Raw genomic sequence first — 15,941 nt, forward strand, 5'->3', positions numbered from 1 at the left:
TTCGTTGAATTAGGCCCACAACATCTCCAGAAGGCCCAACAGTGGTGCCTGGCATCCCAGACCCACCCCACTACATACGTATGATGGGTTAGAACACATACCACTACCAGAGAAAACAACACACACACCTCAACAAGATTTCATGTATCTCAGTTTTAGTTCCGGTTAATTCACGACCAAGTTGTCTGCAAGCGCCTCAGTCACAACCACAACCACAACCACTGGCTCGCTTTCTCAGCAGCCTCAACACCTTTGTAGTTCCTTTAAATGACTGTCCTTGAAAAAACAAATTCAACAGAAGTGTTGTAGTTGATTTAGCTACAAAGCCTCTGGCACCTATCTCCACTGGTCTTTGGTGTGCTTGCCAACCTTGTTGCCTCGCTTCCACTACCAGTACCCTATACGTTAGCTTCTTCCTTTCAAATGCTTCCTCAATCTTCCTCATCTTCAAAGGGAATTGTAAACTCAATAAAGTAAACAATGTGCTCACACTCAGGATACAACACCATGTCTGGTCTCATAGCAGTCACAACAATACACTGTGGAACTTTAAGTTGTCTACCGACATCAGCAAGCGATCTCGTCCCATGCTTTGCCCCAGTTGCCTGGAGTCCACTTTTCTGCTCCTCTCGCACAAAAGATACTTCTAAAAGATACTTCAAAAGATACAAAACATACTGTCACTAGCATTCATAGCCCAAAGTTCTCACCAGCTGATCTTCCTTGTCTCAACACCATGCCAGTTCATCCATCGCCCTTGCTTTTTTTGAGAGGCTGCTGCTGCTCACAGAATGTTCTCTTCTTGCTTGCTAACAAAGCTAGTTACCATCTGTATCCTCTCCAGCAAAGTAGACTACCCCATGCTTTCCAACTGTCACCTAGTCCAAACCCTGCTCTTTCACTCTATACCTGCCCAATGACATTTCTATGATGTAATGTGCATGCTGAACTGCTTCTTGTGGATTCCACTTCCTCTCTGTATAATAATACAAATAATAATAATAAGAAAACCTAGGAAGAACACTGTAGTGGTTCGCATTGAAAGCACTGCAATAAGAATGCTAGGAAGAACACTCTAGTGCTTTGCTTTGCAGGCACTGTAATAATAAGGAGCCTAGGAAGAACAGTACACAGTTTTAAGAATAAAATGTATAGGAAGAACAGTACAGCGTATTGCTTTGCATGCATACACTGTAATAATAAGAAGAAGCCTGCGAAGAACAATATAGTGTATTATGAATACAAAGCCTATGAATAACAGTGTGTGATAAAAATGAAGGGTGAGGTAGGCTATGTTGTTTTAAAGTATTTTGTTTGTGTACAGGCCTAGCCTCGTTCAGAACTGCCCTTAGTCTGGCTAGGGCTAAAGACATCATTTCCCAGCTGCCCTGGTCTCGTCTTTCACCTGGAAGTGCAGTTTTTCTAGCTCGACGAAATAGTAGGTGAGTAATGTTTGTGGTAGAAGTGAAGCATAAATAAACGAGAACGTGTTAAGATGGTAATTTTTCGGAGTAGAATAGATTATTCCAAATCTACGTGACTATGGCTCTTAGGCCTATTCGTAAAACTTTCATTAGTCCATGCGCTAATACTGTCACTGGATCACTCGCTAATCAATGGAAGGTCTGGCAAATTGACTTTGAACTCTTGAAATCATTTGCTAAATTTGCAATGCATTTTTTGTACCCAAGACCTAAACATGACTACAGTGAAGCTAATGCGAGCCATTCGAGTTGCAGAGTTTGGTGGGTCATCTGTTTTGAAACTTGCAGATATACCCGTACCATCTCCTGGACAGAAACAGGTAACTTGGTCAATAACGTGGCGTTAACTTAATTTCTTAGGCTGCACAAATACTTTGTGAATTTAACGAATTACCGAGGGCTTTTTTTGATCAGTTAGTAGTGCTTTTAATATGTCGTCTATGGGAATTCGAATTGCATGCACGCACGGATGCTTTGAAAATAGCCTGTTGAACACAATTATGTAGGTTGGGCTTCAGCTAGATGCTCCATTGGTGTCTTAACAGGGACAAAGATCTACACTCACCTGCCACTTCATTAGGTAAACCTTGCTAGTACCAGGTTGGACCTCCCTTTGCCTTCAGAACTGACTTAATTATTTGTCACAAAAGGCGCTGGAAACATTCCTCAGAGATTTTCCATATTGTCATGAGAGCGTCACGAAGTTGCTGCAGATTTGTCGGCTGCACATCCATGATGCAAATCTCCCATTCCACCGCATCCCAAAGGTGTTCTATTGAATTGAGATCTGGGGATTGTGGAGGCCACTGGAGTATAGTGAAGTCATTGTCATGTTCAAGAAATCAGTTTTAGATGATTTGAGCTTCATGTCATGGCACTTAATCCTGTTGGAAGTAGCCATCAGAAGATGGGTACAATGTGGTCATAAAGGGATGGAAATGGTCAGCAACAATACTCAGGTAGGCTGTGGCGTTTAAAACGATGCTCAATTGGTACTAAGGGCCCTAAAGTGTGCCAAGAAAATATCCCCCACACCACCACCAGCCTGAACCATTGATACAAGGAAGGATGGATCCATGCTTTCATGTTGTCTACGCCAAATTCTGACCCTACCATCTAAATGTCACAGCAGAAATCGAGACTCATCAGACCAGGCAACATTTTTCCAATCTTCTATGGTCCAATTTTGGTGAGCCCGTGCGAATTGTAGCCTCAGTTTCCTGTTCGTAGCTGACAGGAGCTGACAAAACCCGGTGTGGTCTTCTGCTGTTGTAGCCCATCTGCTTCAAGGTTCAACGTGTTGTGCATACCTGCATACCTCTGGCATCAACAAGGCAATTTCGCCCAGCAAAGTGCCGCTCACTGGATATTTTCTCTTTTTCAGACCATTCTCTGTAACCCTAGAGATGGTGGTGCGTGAAAATCCCAGTAGATCAGCAGTTTCTGAAATACTCAGACCAGCCCGTCTGGCACCAACAACCAGGCCACGTTCAAAGACACTTAAATCACCTTTTTTCCCCATTCTGATGTTTGGGAATAATCACCGTCTGTACACCTGTATGTACAGTTATGAAAAGTGGAATGATGCATAGCCTACACTAAAAGCACCTTTTTGATACTTTTTATATTGAACTGCCTGCCTGAAGGGCCTGTGATTGCTGACCTACAGGTGGAAACATAAATCAGCCTTTTCTTTCAGGTATTAATTCGAATTCATGCCTGTGGAGTGAACCCAGTAGAAACATACATTCGCTCTGGGTCCTATGCACGAAAGCCGGCACTTCCTTATACCCCTGGATCAGATGTTTCTGGAGTTGTTGAAGCTGTTGGGGATGGAGTTCGGTTTCATCAGGTACATACAGTATCATGTTTTGTTTTTCCCTCTCGTCAGTCATAACTGAATCATACCCATCCTTGACCTTTTCACACGGTACCTTAATGAAAGGTTTGAAAACAGCACTTAAATATTCAGTTGTATGTGGGCCTATTTAACGACCTTCAGCGGTTGAGGTTGAAGATTAATATTTTCTTTCCAATATGCAGTATAACTATTGTTAGTAGTAGTGTAGAAGTGTATTAGGAGCATAATGTAGTGTGCAAGGGGATTGTGCGCTTCCGTGTGTGTGATAGTTTGCACCATAATGCTGTGCGTGTGTGCCTGTTAGAATGATTAACAGCCAATATCTTCAGAAGTAGAGGTCCAAACACAACCAAACTTGATGGGACCCCGATGGTCGCCGTTTGCAGCTATATTTATTATTATTATTATTATTATTATTTAACCCTGTGTGAGTGGGAGCATGAGTGAATAATGTTTTGTGTTAAGTGTTAGTTCAGATTTAGAATGTACTCGTGCTTCTCCTGTGTTAGTAGTTTAAGTTAACGATTACAGCATGACAGCAGAGTAGATATACGTATCATGCCCTGAATGGAACTACTCTGAACTCTCTTTGTGTAGACAGGTGACCGTGTCTTTGCCACAGCCACTGAAACTGGAGGTTATGCTGACTATGCGGTAGCATCCGAAGATGCTGTTCATCGACTCCCTGACTCTTTAGATTTCTGCCAGGGCGCGGCCATTGGAATCCCATATTTCACTGGCTATCGCGCTCTGTTTCACAAGTAAGACACAAGTACTTTCACACCATTTCAAATCCTAAAGTACAGTTTGTCAACATAACTCAAATAAATGAAGGTAAGGGGGAGCGGGGTAGGTTGGCACGTTGGTGATTTGTCCAAAACTAGGGGCACCTTTCAAAACTGAAATGGCTACATTGTGTGACACAACCCCCTGATTCCATATCTAAGTCAAGATCAGCTTAAGATGTGTTGTTTGCAGTCATTGTGAGAAACTTAAAAGTGTCACAACATGCCCCGCTCTCTCCTACATTTGAACAGTTTAATCAAGTACATGTTCAGAGGTGAACAATTGAGCCTATATCACTTCATGCATGGGACTATACGATTTGTTTTGAGTTAGGGTGAAGACTGCAGAAAACATTGTCTGAACTGTGCTTTTCCCCAACTAGGGCTCATGCTAAAGCTGGGGAGACTGTTTTAATCCATGGCGCCAGTGGTGGTGTAAGAATGCCTTGTTTCGCTTGTATTATTGTGTGTAATGTGTAGTTCTGTGATTGGGAGAACATTATGTGTTTTAATCGTTCTCTTTTGGTCTTCATTTGTCAGGTAGGAATAGCTGCTTGTCAGCTTGCACGTGCTTTTGGGCTGAGGGTTCTGGGTACAGCTGGGACCTCAGAGGGCATGGATCTGGTGTTGAAGAATGGAGCCCATCAAGCCTTTAATCACAGAGAAAAAGATTATGTAGCCAAAATAAAGGTTTGGAATTGACACCCTCAGATGTTGAGAACATTTTTGAAGGGAACAAAGTCTTTTAAGTTTTGGTTTGCAACATTTTTTCAGTCATTTGCTGGACTGGACTGCACAGGTCATCATGAATGGTTTATGTTTGCATGGTTTGCTGGACTTTAGACTGATGCAACCACCTAAGTAATATGCATACAATTTCTCAAGTTATAAATCAATTGCATGTAATAATTAATACACTTTCCCCTTTTATATTTTAGGAAGCCACCAATGGACAGGGGGTAAATGTGATCATAGAGATGTTGTCTAATGTTAATCTTGGCAACGATCTACTGATGTTATCCTACGGTGGTCGAGTAACTGTGAGTTCTGTCAACTTATATTTGTGTTTTTAACACAAAGTGATTCATACTGGGTACATGTGTTTCACCATAGAATGCTGTTTTGCAGATTGTTGGCTCTAGGGGTCCTATTGAGATCAACCCCCGAGATATCATGAGCAAAGAATCCAGCATCACTGGAGTGGCATTATTCTTTGCAACTAAAGTAAGATGCCTCTAGCATGTTTATTACTAAAGTAAGAGGCCTCTAGCATGTTTACTAAAGTAAGATGCCTCTAGCATGTTGACTAAAGATGCCTCTAGCATGTTGACTAAAGTAAGATGCCTCTAGCATGTTTACTAAAGATGCCTCTAGCATGTTGACTAAAGTAAGATGCCTCTAGCATGTTGACTAAAGTAAGATGCCTCTAGCATGTTGACTAAAGTAAGACTCTAGCATGTTGACTAAAGTAAGATGCCTCTAGCATGTTTACTAAAGATGCCTCTAGCATGTTGACTAAAGTAAGATGCCTCTAGCATGTTTAAAGTAAGATGCCTCTAGCATGTTGACTAAAGTAAGATGCCTCTAGCATGTTTACTAAAGTAGGATGCCTCTAGCATCATTGAATCATTATTATTTTGTACCAGTAGAGGAAATCACTGTAGACATAACAATGGAGAAATATCTCTTTAGTTGGGGTATACTATTTCAGGAAGCAGTCTGAGGACCTGTAAACTATCTGTCTCTCAAACTAGAGTCTAATGTACTTCTTGAGCATTTGTGCATATGGGCCTTCCACTTCTTTTTCAGCCAAGGCTAGATCCAGTTTGCCCTCTTCTCTGCTGACAAAATCAATAGACATGGAATTGAATGTCCGTACCTTATGACCCATGTGAACACAATTTACATATAAGCCATATCCATCTTACAGTGTTGCTACAAAGTAGGCAAAGGAGCCAAGGGATGACCATTTCAATAGTTGACATTTGAATTCATTAGAGACTAGCATTTACTGATGATTGAAAAGGTTCAGCGAGACCGAAAGTTTTACACTAACTGGACCGTGCAATCAGATAAACATGCAGACTTGTTAAATCTTCACCTATGCTGTGTGTATTTTATTTTCTACCACTGCAGGAGGAGACTGCCGAGTGTGCTGCTGCCTTGTTTGCTGGGATGGAGGCGGGTTGGCTGAAACCTGTTGTTGGGCCTCAGTTCCCTCTTGAGAACGCATCTCAGGCCCATGAGGACATCATCAACAGCCCTGGTGCTGCAGGAAAAATGGTCCTTATCATGTGAACGCAGGGGGAAAAAAATGTTATGTCACTGAGGTGCAGGACTTTTAAAAATTTGAATTACACATTAAACAATACAATTTCATCATTACACAGGATTTTTTAATGTAGCTTTTTATGCAATAATCTGCACTTTACATGAAAAACGGCTAAGAGATATATAGACGGGCTCTTAGTACTTTGACCAGAGATTTTATAAGAGAGGAGACAAATCACTGAGGGGAAATGGGAGGGAATCCGTAACGCTAATCATGACTGATTTGTAACTGGAAGTCATTCCCTGTATTACAAAGAGCCAATTGTGGGTAACATATCTGCAAGGTTATGCAGCTAGGTATCTTATTTGCAATGGTACATCATAGAATGTGTCACGTCTTCATTTGTCTACGGAGCGTTACATTCCACTACTTTATGCCAATCACAAACGACATAACAAACGTTTTGCCTCCCCTGCACATTCTGTTTATTTAGACTGATGCCATAGTGCCAAGATGGCTGCCGAGTGACTTGGCTATTATGACTTTGCTTTGATTGATGTTTTCAGCATAATATTCCTACATATTACAAATCGTTTTGACAAATGTTGTGTGGGTGCACTGAATTGTTATTTGTTTAAATGATACAACTGATGTGCAACCTGGAATGAGAACACATTACCAATTATTTTTAATGTTATTAATTGATTAAAAAAAATATATATATATATATATATATATATTATATATATATATTATTAATCGCACAATTTGCTGTCACGATTAATTGCTTTTTTCTTTAGACCAAAGCTTGTAATAATGGATATTTAAATGTGAAATCATAGAATTAATGTTGAATCAACACAAAATAAGTATATTTCAAGTGAAATACTATTGTTTTGAACAGAGATTCTCTCCTGTGAACTACATATTTCCAATAAAACCATCAATGCCATCAAAATTAAGGCACATTATATGTGTAGCACATAAAGTGTAGAGCGGGAAGCGTGAAAGGAGTTATTTTGAAACGGGTCCTTTTTTTGAGGAAAATATGTTAAATTCCTTGTGCTGTACAGTATGGGAGTCGATCGGAAGTTTGTAGTTTTTGTAGTCTCTTATGTGTAGAGCCAGTCCTCAACCAATACTCATAGCAGCAACCTATCTGCGCAGAAGGACACAACAACAACGCACACACTGACTGGGGACAGGCGCAAGAAGAGCTGTGCGGGACTCTACCGGTAAAGGGCACTCCTTCACAGTACAACATGCGCTGTTTGTAGCCCACAAGTGCTAAACACAATTTTGAGATGACACGGAGAAGAAGAGAGACTACCTTTAAGGAAGGAGCTTCTTCGGTGGGAGCTAGCGACTTGGTACGTTGGGTTAAATATTAATTGAAGTGCTAAATAAACTTGCAAGCTTGTGAATTCAACTAAGCACCGTGTACGCTGGTTGACCCAGATATTTTAACCATTACTTATGCACAGATAGACTTTTACCACCTCAACCATCACATAACAGAAACAACACAAAAACATGTTAAATATTTCAAATATTTATATCAAATAACACGTTCATTTTGACAGGAATAAATATTTTTAAATGAGACAGAAGCTTTCTGTTGGTTAAATTTACCTAGGGTTAGGGTTGGCTGTACAATATGGGAGTCCGATTTTGGTATTCAACAATTGTAAATTGTAAAAGTGAACAAGGAGAGCGTCTTCAAATTCTGACATCAACCCATCTCAAATTTCTAACTGCTGAAGTGAGCATGCGCACTCCAAAGGTAACTGAATACTGTGTCTCCCTTTTGAGAGTAACCTCTTCCATTGTCAAGATCAGAACCCACTTCTGGAATACCAGGTATAGAAAATACTCTAAACTAAAATATCTGCATTAGAGCCTGGGAATCTGTAATCTGTTGGAGTCGGCATCAGGGGTGAGTGTCTGATTTTACAGAGCTTCCCATTTGTGCTTTACCTGTCTGGCTTTGCCTGTCTGTAAAATGTACATACATATAGGCCTACCATACATGTGAAGCGAGTCTCCAAAGTTTTAGGTTGTTTTCACATTTGCACTTTAAACATTTTAAAGTTTTTAAAAATTATATATTTAATCTTTCAAAAATCATTTACCATACTGTTTTTACATAGAGCAAAAGTTTATTGTGTAATTATTTCAATATTACGACGAAGATTGGATATTCCTGATATTGACTTTAACTTTATACTTGAACTTCCCCCTTTCACATTTCTCCCTCTAACCTGCTGAAGAGTGAACTGCTGAACAATTACTGTTTCAGTTACCATCCCATCAGTTGAAATGAGACACTTGTGTCTGTTATCCAAGTTACCTTAATCAGTCACTGAATCCCTTTGCACCTGTTGCTAGACCTAACCTGTAGACAGACAATTCTGGAACACAGGAATATATTGATCTTAGCAAAGAAGAAACCCCCTTTATTCAGTTAAATTATGTAATGTGTCATTCAAAGAACTACTGACAGCTTTTGCGAAAACAGATGGCATGAGAAAAAAAAAAGCTCTTGTCCTTTCATATAGGATCTGAAATTGGGGGCCAAGCAGTAAAGCTAAAGTGTAGGCACCCATTGTGATTCTACCTTTTCTTATGCATCTTCTCTCTTCTGCGATTGGAGTCTATGGTAGCCCTTAGAACCGTATGGTAAAAAGTTTGGAATTTTGACACACTGATTTGGAACAGTCCCCTGATACTTTTCACCCAGTTCCGTATGGTGGAAACACTCCATACACTTCCATAATGATAAAGTAACAAGTGTTGTACATTCCCACCCGACTGTTTTGAACGGAATGCTACAGAGCATGAATGTTCGTAACTTGTGAGAGGTGTAAAACATATGAGGCCTCAGCCAGTTGAGGAACCATCTTAATAGTTGCTAGCATGTGTAATATGAACTTGTTTTTAATATGAAGTGAATATGAACTTGTGTTAATATGAGCTGCACAGGCAGGCAACCGCTTAAAATAGTTTTCACTGTGAGTGGGAATGAGGTAGCCTATAATTGTGTTTGTTTGTGTATGTGTTTGGGGAGGGAGTGTAGTATTTTTGCTTGAAATTTCCACCACAACTACATGGCATTTAGTTGAACTTAGTGCGGTTAATGTATGCGTTTATTTTGTAAAACTACATAAAAACCTGTAATGCGGTTTATACACGGTGCAGTTAATACAGTAGTGTAAAAAATATCATCATATGAAGTGAGGTACTTCTACTTGAGTCACTATTATTATAAAGTAACACTTGAGTACAGCCTTTACTTACACCACCCACCTCTGCCAGCCAGCTACCAACACACATAAACACAATATATTAAAAAATATATTTTTACTCTTGAAGAGAGAGTGTGTGTTTGTGTGCATGTGAGTGAGAGCGAGAGACAGAATGAAAGAGAAATAAAATCATATTTCTGTAAATATATTAAAAAATATGTTCAGAGACAGTTTATACATTTTTTATTTTTGTATTTGTTTTGTTGTAGTTACTTGCTTTCAACAATATATACAAATATCAGCTTGTTGTGTTTTTTCTAATTGTTAATATTGATGTGTTCATTTAAATGGATTACTAGTTTTGAATTTGTGTTTCTGTTCAAGTACATTTGGCCACATCTGGCCCAGGGACGAAAATGACACTCAGCCAGATCGGTTTTACAGCGTAAAGAAACAATAAGAGTCATTTTACAGCGTAAAGAAACAATAAGAGTCATTTCACAGTGTGTGGGCTAGATCTGGGATAGAGCAGATGATCTGTGTTAGTCAGTGTGTGGGCCAGATCTGAGCCGGCAGTGAAGGGGCTCTTTAGACAGTTGGTGGGTATCATTCATTTAGCAAGTCTGCAGCATACTGAAAGGAGGTAGACTGTGATATCTAAATCATTTTTTAACTCATTGCTGATGTTTGTGTGCAGAGACAAATGACAAGAAACCATGACACTTGATGGCCAGCAACTACAATGGAAGAACCATCACAGAATTCTACAACCTGTTTAGTAGCTCAAAATGATGAGTAAGGTTGCATCACAAATTTATATGAAAAGTATTAATCTGTAGATTTAAAACTAACCTGGAAAATTTATAATTTTTTTCAGGTATCCCTGTTTTGGTGCTTTTGCTGGCAGAGACATCTAGCCTAGCATCAACATCATGCCCTGCCTCCTGTATAGTCTGCTCAGAGGATGCCATCATATGCCACAAGCTCTCTAGTATTATTGGTACGTAATATCAGAGTGAGTCCAAACTGTATACAGAGCATTCAGCAACAACATGCTGGTACCAGTAATACAAGTGTCTCAAGACACACAATTGTAAATGAATGAAGTGTCTTGAAACAGTACTTCACCAAAAATATTGTCATAACATTTTATTTTAAAATGTGAAAGTGCATTTAGGTCAATTATGCCTAACCAACAAATATGCCACCTCCCCTCAGGTGTTCCTAATACTACTCGTGCCTTGATGTTGACAGATGGTTGGATTGACCTTGTGGACGACACCATGCTGTCCCATATAGGCAATATATCTGTGCTGGGGCTAAGCAACAATGCAATTAGCACAATTAATGAGAATGCCTTTCAGAACCTCATTGAACTCAAAACATTATTACTTGACCATAACCATATCTCCAGCCAGACCTTGAACAGCTCCACTTTCTCTTGGCTTCCTAAGCTGAAAAGCCTGTTATTGGGTAATAATGCTATTCAGGAGATAGATGGCTACTGGTTCAAAAACAGCAAAGAGTTGAAGATCCTTCAGCTGGAGGGCAACCTGCTTTCCACACTGAATTCCAGTACCTTTTCCTTGTCTACTCTAAGCAGCCTTGAGACCCTTGACCTCTCAGACAACTTCATCACACACGTGGGAAGAGACAGCTTCCGGAAGCTACCGCAACTACGAACATTGGACTTATCTCGCAATAGACTTGAGAACATCCCTGATGCTTTCTCCTATCTGTCCTGGCTCTCTATGCTTAATCTAGATTTTAACAGGTGGAACTGTAGCTGTGAGCTACGTGAACTGGCTTCCTTCCTTAATAGTTACCTTCAAGCCCCAGATAAAGTACTGTATAATGGCCAAAGGATGATGTGTGTCAGTGCAGACAATCCAGCTGTGAATATTGTGCTTGACCTGACTGATACCAACTGTGTCCCACCAAACAGAAATATTACAGTGAATGTAGAAACCAGAAGTGGCATCACTGCCCAACAGTACACACGAGACATAGCATTAGCATCCATCCTGTTCTTTGCTGGTGAGTGAGGTATACCTGTGGAATCTGTTCTTTTTAAATGAACTATTGAATTATGATGAATTATGAAAATACTAGGTGCTATAATATCTTAAATGCATGCCTTAAAGGTGAAATCTGTGATTCTAATTCAATACACATTTTGAGAAATTCTTTAAACCTTTAACAACCTCTGGTTTATTGATTCTAGGTGGAGTCTCAGTTACTCTGGCAGTCATGTGTATTGTTCATCATAAATTAGTGATGAGGAAAGGTTTAAGGCCTTTGCAGAAGGGCAGTGAGATTGATGACCTGAAGCACTCCTCCCTGGAGTCTGTTCATTGGAACTTCACTGAAGAGAAAGAGGCCTTGTCACAGGCCCACAATGCTAAACAGCTGTATTTCAGCTGTGCAAAGCACAAACATCAGCCAGCCTGGGACCAAGAGATGCTTGCATTACCAAACCGGGTCAATCAGATGGAACCACATTTCACCTGTCAATCCTGCAGGTCAGCTGCTCTCCTTATCCCAGGTATGAGACATGGAGAAAGTCTCAGCAGTGAGAAGATCCTGCATTTGAGTCAGGCTCAAAATCAGGCTGAACCTGCATATCAATGGCCTGTCAGTGATGAGAGGTCACACACTAGATCAATGCTCAGAGGTAAATACTATCTGTGTCTGTTGCATGGATACTGTTGTTTTAATCAATCTGGATATGGATAACTAACGCTATTATTTTATATTTCCCCTGTAGATTTACTTCTACATAGACAAATTCAGAAGCAACCTGTTGGGCGAAACGGAAAAATTCAAAATCCTGACATATCCACATATCGTGGAAACCCAAGGCAAGATACTTCAGTAGGACAAGATAGACATCTTTCAAATCAGAGCAATTTGTCCTCAAAAGGTTTAGCAGACACTACAGTTAGATCTCATGGACACCACCTGAATGTGCCTCCTCATCCACCCATCAGCTGTATACACTGTCACAGAAAATATGAATACAAGCAAGCGTGGAACAAAAGTCATAGTACTGAAGAATTCAGAGCAATGCTACAAAAAGAGACCTTAAATTACAATCAGTCAGGTTGTCCAAGACAAGCCAAAGAACATGGAATGAAACCGACCCTTCACAGAAATGTTACCTTTGATTTAACTGAGTCTGCAATGCGCACCATTGATGTGCACAAAGTGAAGTATTGTAGAAAAATTCCTAAATATTACCACAAGCTAAGCCTCAGCCAAGTCTCAGCCACATCTATGAAAGCAAATGTATTTCAGAGAGATCAATCAAAAAGTCACAGATGTAAAATTCATACTAAAAGGTCATTGAAGGTTAAATTTAATCTTAACCCTCTCAGGAAAGGTAAGGTTAATCCTAACACAAGCCCTAGACATAACAAAGATAACCCGAAGAATATAAAAAAGGCACATAAACATAAACTAAAAGGCAAAGTGTCAAGGGACAAAGGTGATGTGGAACAGCAAAGCCCTAGAAACATGAGTAAGAAGGGGCGACAATGTGAAGATTCTAAGGACAGCACAAAAACATCTTCAAAGAAGACCTCTCAACTAGATGTAGGTAATGGGAATAGAGATGACACAGAAGGCACTGTTTGTACCTTTGATAATAAAAAACAAGAAGACCATTTGCAGGAGCCGGACCCTGCTGGTAATCTCCAAATTGAAGACTCAAATGAAGCGCTCTCAAAGAGTTCTGAAACTGTTATCCAGCAGGGAATTTCCCCAGACCAAACAAATCTGCAAGCCAATGTAAGCAGCTCTGAAGTGCTAAATGGAGGTGCTGGTCTTGTGCTTGCTGAAGGAATAGCTACAGGTGGAGATGAGAGAGAGTCTATCCCGAGTAGCTCAAATCAGCTGCCTTCAAGTCAGCTTCATCTAGTAAGTGCAACATTAAATGAAGAGATTCAATCCATTGGCAACAGCATAAGCCCAGGGAAGTCAAAAGCTCCAGCTGTTGTTCAGGAATACCTTTATTCTCCAGAGGGCTCACCAAAGAGAAAGATCAGGCTGATTATGCCAGAGAAGACCACTAACAGACCAACATCTTCTCTTGATAAGAAAATTCGATAGCACATTTTTCATTACATAAACAATGCAGGTCACACACTTATTTTATGTCAAAGGCCTCAATATGGCACATCTTGACATTCACCACCATATGTATAATGACATGAAATGTGCATTTGCATCTGTAGTGTTTATATTATATGCATTAATTACATTTACGATTCAAACCTTAAATAAAAGTGTATGTCTTCATTTGCTTTTAACTACCCGAATTCTCTGTCATTGAAAATGTGATTTAAGAAACACAATCTGGCAAAAAAAAAAACCAGTAACAAATGGATCGTGTTTGGTTGCTGATTGCTTCTGACAGCCATTTAATAATTAAGACCTTTGTCAGGTTTTTAATGGCACACACGACACACTGGAACACACACGTGCATATATGGAGGCGACACAGGACACACACACACACACACGCAGGTAGGCCTGAGGTCGCAGTGAATTTATTTTCTGCTTTTTCCCATCCTGGACCGTCCTTCCTCAAGGACCCTCCAGGAGCAGTGGGCAGCTTGTAGCGCCCGGGACCAAGTGAAGTGAACTGTCCATCTTTGGTCAGGGATGGACATGTGTTCTGTTATTTTGGCATGTTTTTTCTGTTGGGGTCCTTAGTGGAGGAAACCCCTTGTGAACACGGGGAGAACATGCAAACTCCACACAGAAAGGCCCGGGAGATAGCCCACCTGAGCACTGTGCACTCTGGGGAGGACCTGCCCCCCAGAGCCAACAGCGCCCCATGCGGGAATTTATTGAATCGACAGAAAAAAATGCAGCGTGCATCAAAACAATAACAGATACTGTACGTACAAGAATGTCGGCACCCCAGTGGCATAATTACATCAATATTTGGTAGAGCCTCACTTTGCTGAAATAACAGCCTGTAGACGCTTCTTATAGCTACTGATAAGTCCCTGAATTCTGGCTGCAGGTATTTTGGACCATTCCTCCTTTTCATCTGTCTACAGCACTTTATTCCAAAATGATTCTGGCTTGTCGCGATGAGCCTTTGCATACCTCAAGCGACTCTGCTTGTGCTAAGTATGCAGAAAAGGCTTTTTATGCATTACCCTTCCATTGAGCTGTCCTTGTGCAAAGTGTGCTGGACTGTGGAACGATGTTAAACGACACCATCAGCAGCAAGATGTTCATGGAGCTCTGTAGAGGTGCTCTGTGGTTTGCTGTGACTAGTCTAACCATTCTTCATCTTTGCCTTTCTGATATTTTTCTACCACAGTTTCTACTAGCAGTTAGCTATGTTAAATTCGCTTTTTCATGATTGGTTGTAACTTTATTTGCAGTTTAAGGTTCAATCAGCTAATCAAAAGAATGTTGTGTTTCAATCAAGCAGCATTAAGTGAGTACATGTATTCAAATCAACACACTAAAAAGGGTTCCCACATTTTTGCACATTCGACATTTTGCACTTTATTTCATACAACTCGATACTGCTACATTAAGATTTTTTGTCTGAAAAACATCCCATTATCCAGCTTTCTCTAGAAAATGAATAAGATATTGCTATGATGTTTTCTTATAAAGACAGAGCAAATTAACATGCAACCTCAGAAGGGTGCCCAAACTTTTGCATACAACTGTATTTCAATATACCTGGTCATCTGACACCAGCTTACTCAAGTACTGTAGCTGGTCGTTTAACCAGTTGTATATGCATTGCTTGTAACTTGTAATATGAATGGTGAACAGATATTCTGAGGCAAGAATGCCAAGCATAAAAGTCTAGTGGCATCCCTGCTTGACAAGTCTCTGCAACTGGAGAAGTCCATATCGTGTCCGGGTTTGCGTCCACTGCTGGAACTCCATACAATCTGGAGAATCTTTCTATCTTCAAGAATTACGTTGTATTGTGGGGCATTTCGTACTACACGTCCTATTCCAGCTCTGTTAGTTCAAATGGGGAGATGCTGCTGTCATTTCAGACCAAGCAAATCAATATGGGTTATACCCAGGTCGTGGCAATTCATATAAGACCTAGCGACCAATTCAGATAGAACCTAGCGACCAACCCAGGTTGTGCCTATTCATACCTAAATAAATCCACACCGACCCTCGTTCGACTTGGTCGAGAGGTGGGTTGTGAAGCCGGGTTGAACTACGCGGGTTATCCCTTTCATACTGATAGTCAACGTGTGTATTTACTGAATAAGTAGTTCCATCAACTGACGATGAGAG

General features: G+C 40.3%; 2 protein-coding genes across 3 annotated transcripts; both read left to right on the forward strand.

The window, feature by feature from the left end:
- Window positions 1-1,353: 1,353 nt before the first annotated feature.
- cryz (crystallin, zeta (quinone reductase)) lies at window positions 1,354-6,515 on the forward strand. Its single transcript, XM_012831322.3, has 9 exons — window positions 1,354-1,442; window positions 1,692-1,804; window positions 3,184-3,336; window positions 3,943-4,106; window positions 4,514-4,565; window positions 4,671-4,820; window positions 5,069-5,170; window positions 5,259-5,354; window positions 6,267-6,515. Exons 2-9 carry the CDS (start codon window positions 1,700-1,702, stop codon window positions 6,426-6,428), a joined length of 984 nt encoding a protein of 327 aa, XP_012686776.1. The 5' UTR covers window positions 1,354-1,442; window positions 1,692-1,699; the 3' UTR covers window positions 6,429-6,515.
- A 589-nt stretch (window positions 6,516-7,104) lies between these two features.
- Window positions 7,105-14,019, forward strand: lrrc53 (leucine rich repeat containing 53). Of its 2 annotated transcripts, XM_031560172.2 has the most exons (6): window positions 7,105-7,772; window positions 10,345-10,442; window positions 10,525-10,647; window positions 10,866-11,684; window positions 11,872-12,321; window positions 12,415-14,019. In XM_031560172.2, the coding sequence occupies exons 2-6, from the start codon at window positions 10,436-10,438 to the stop codon at window positions 13,755-13,757; spliced, it is 2,742 nt and encodes a 913-aa protein (XP_031416032.1). In that variant the 5' UTR covers window positions 7,105-7,772; window positions 10,345-10,435; the 3' UTR covers window positions 13,758-14,019. The 2 variants fall into 2 exon arrangements, with proteins under 2 accessions (XP_031416032.1, XP_012686725.2); XM_012831271.3 differs by having other exon boundaries at window positions 11,872-12,507.
- The last annotated feature ends 1,922 nt before the right edge of the window (window positions 14,020-15,941 follow it).

Source organism: Clupea harengus, chromosome 22 (assembly GCF_900700415.2).
Source record: "Clupea harengus chromosome 22, Ch_v2.0.2, whole genome shotgun sequence".
Classification (NCBI taxonomy): domain Eukaryota; kingdom Metazoa; phylum Chordata; class Actinopteri; order Clupeiformes; family Clupeidae; genus Clupea; species Clupea harengus.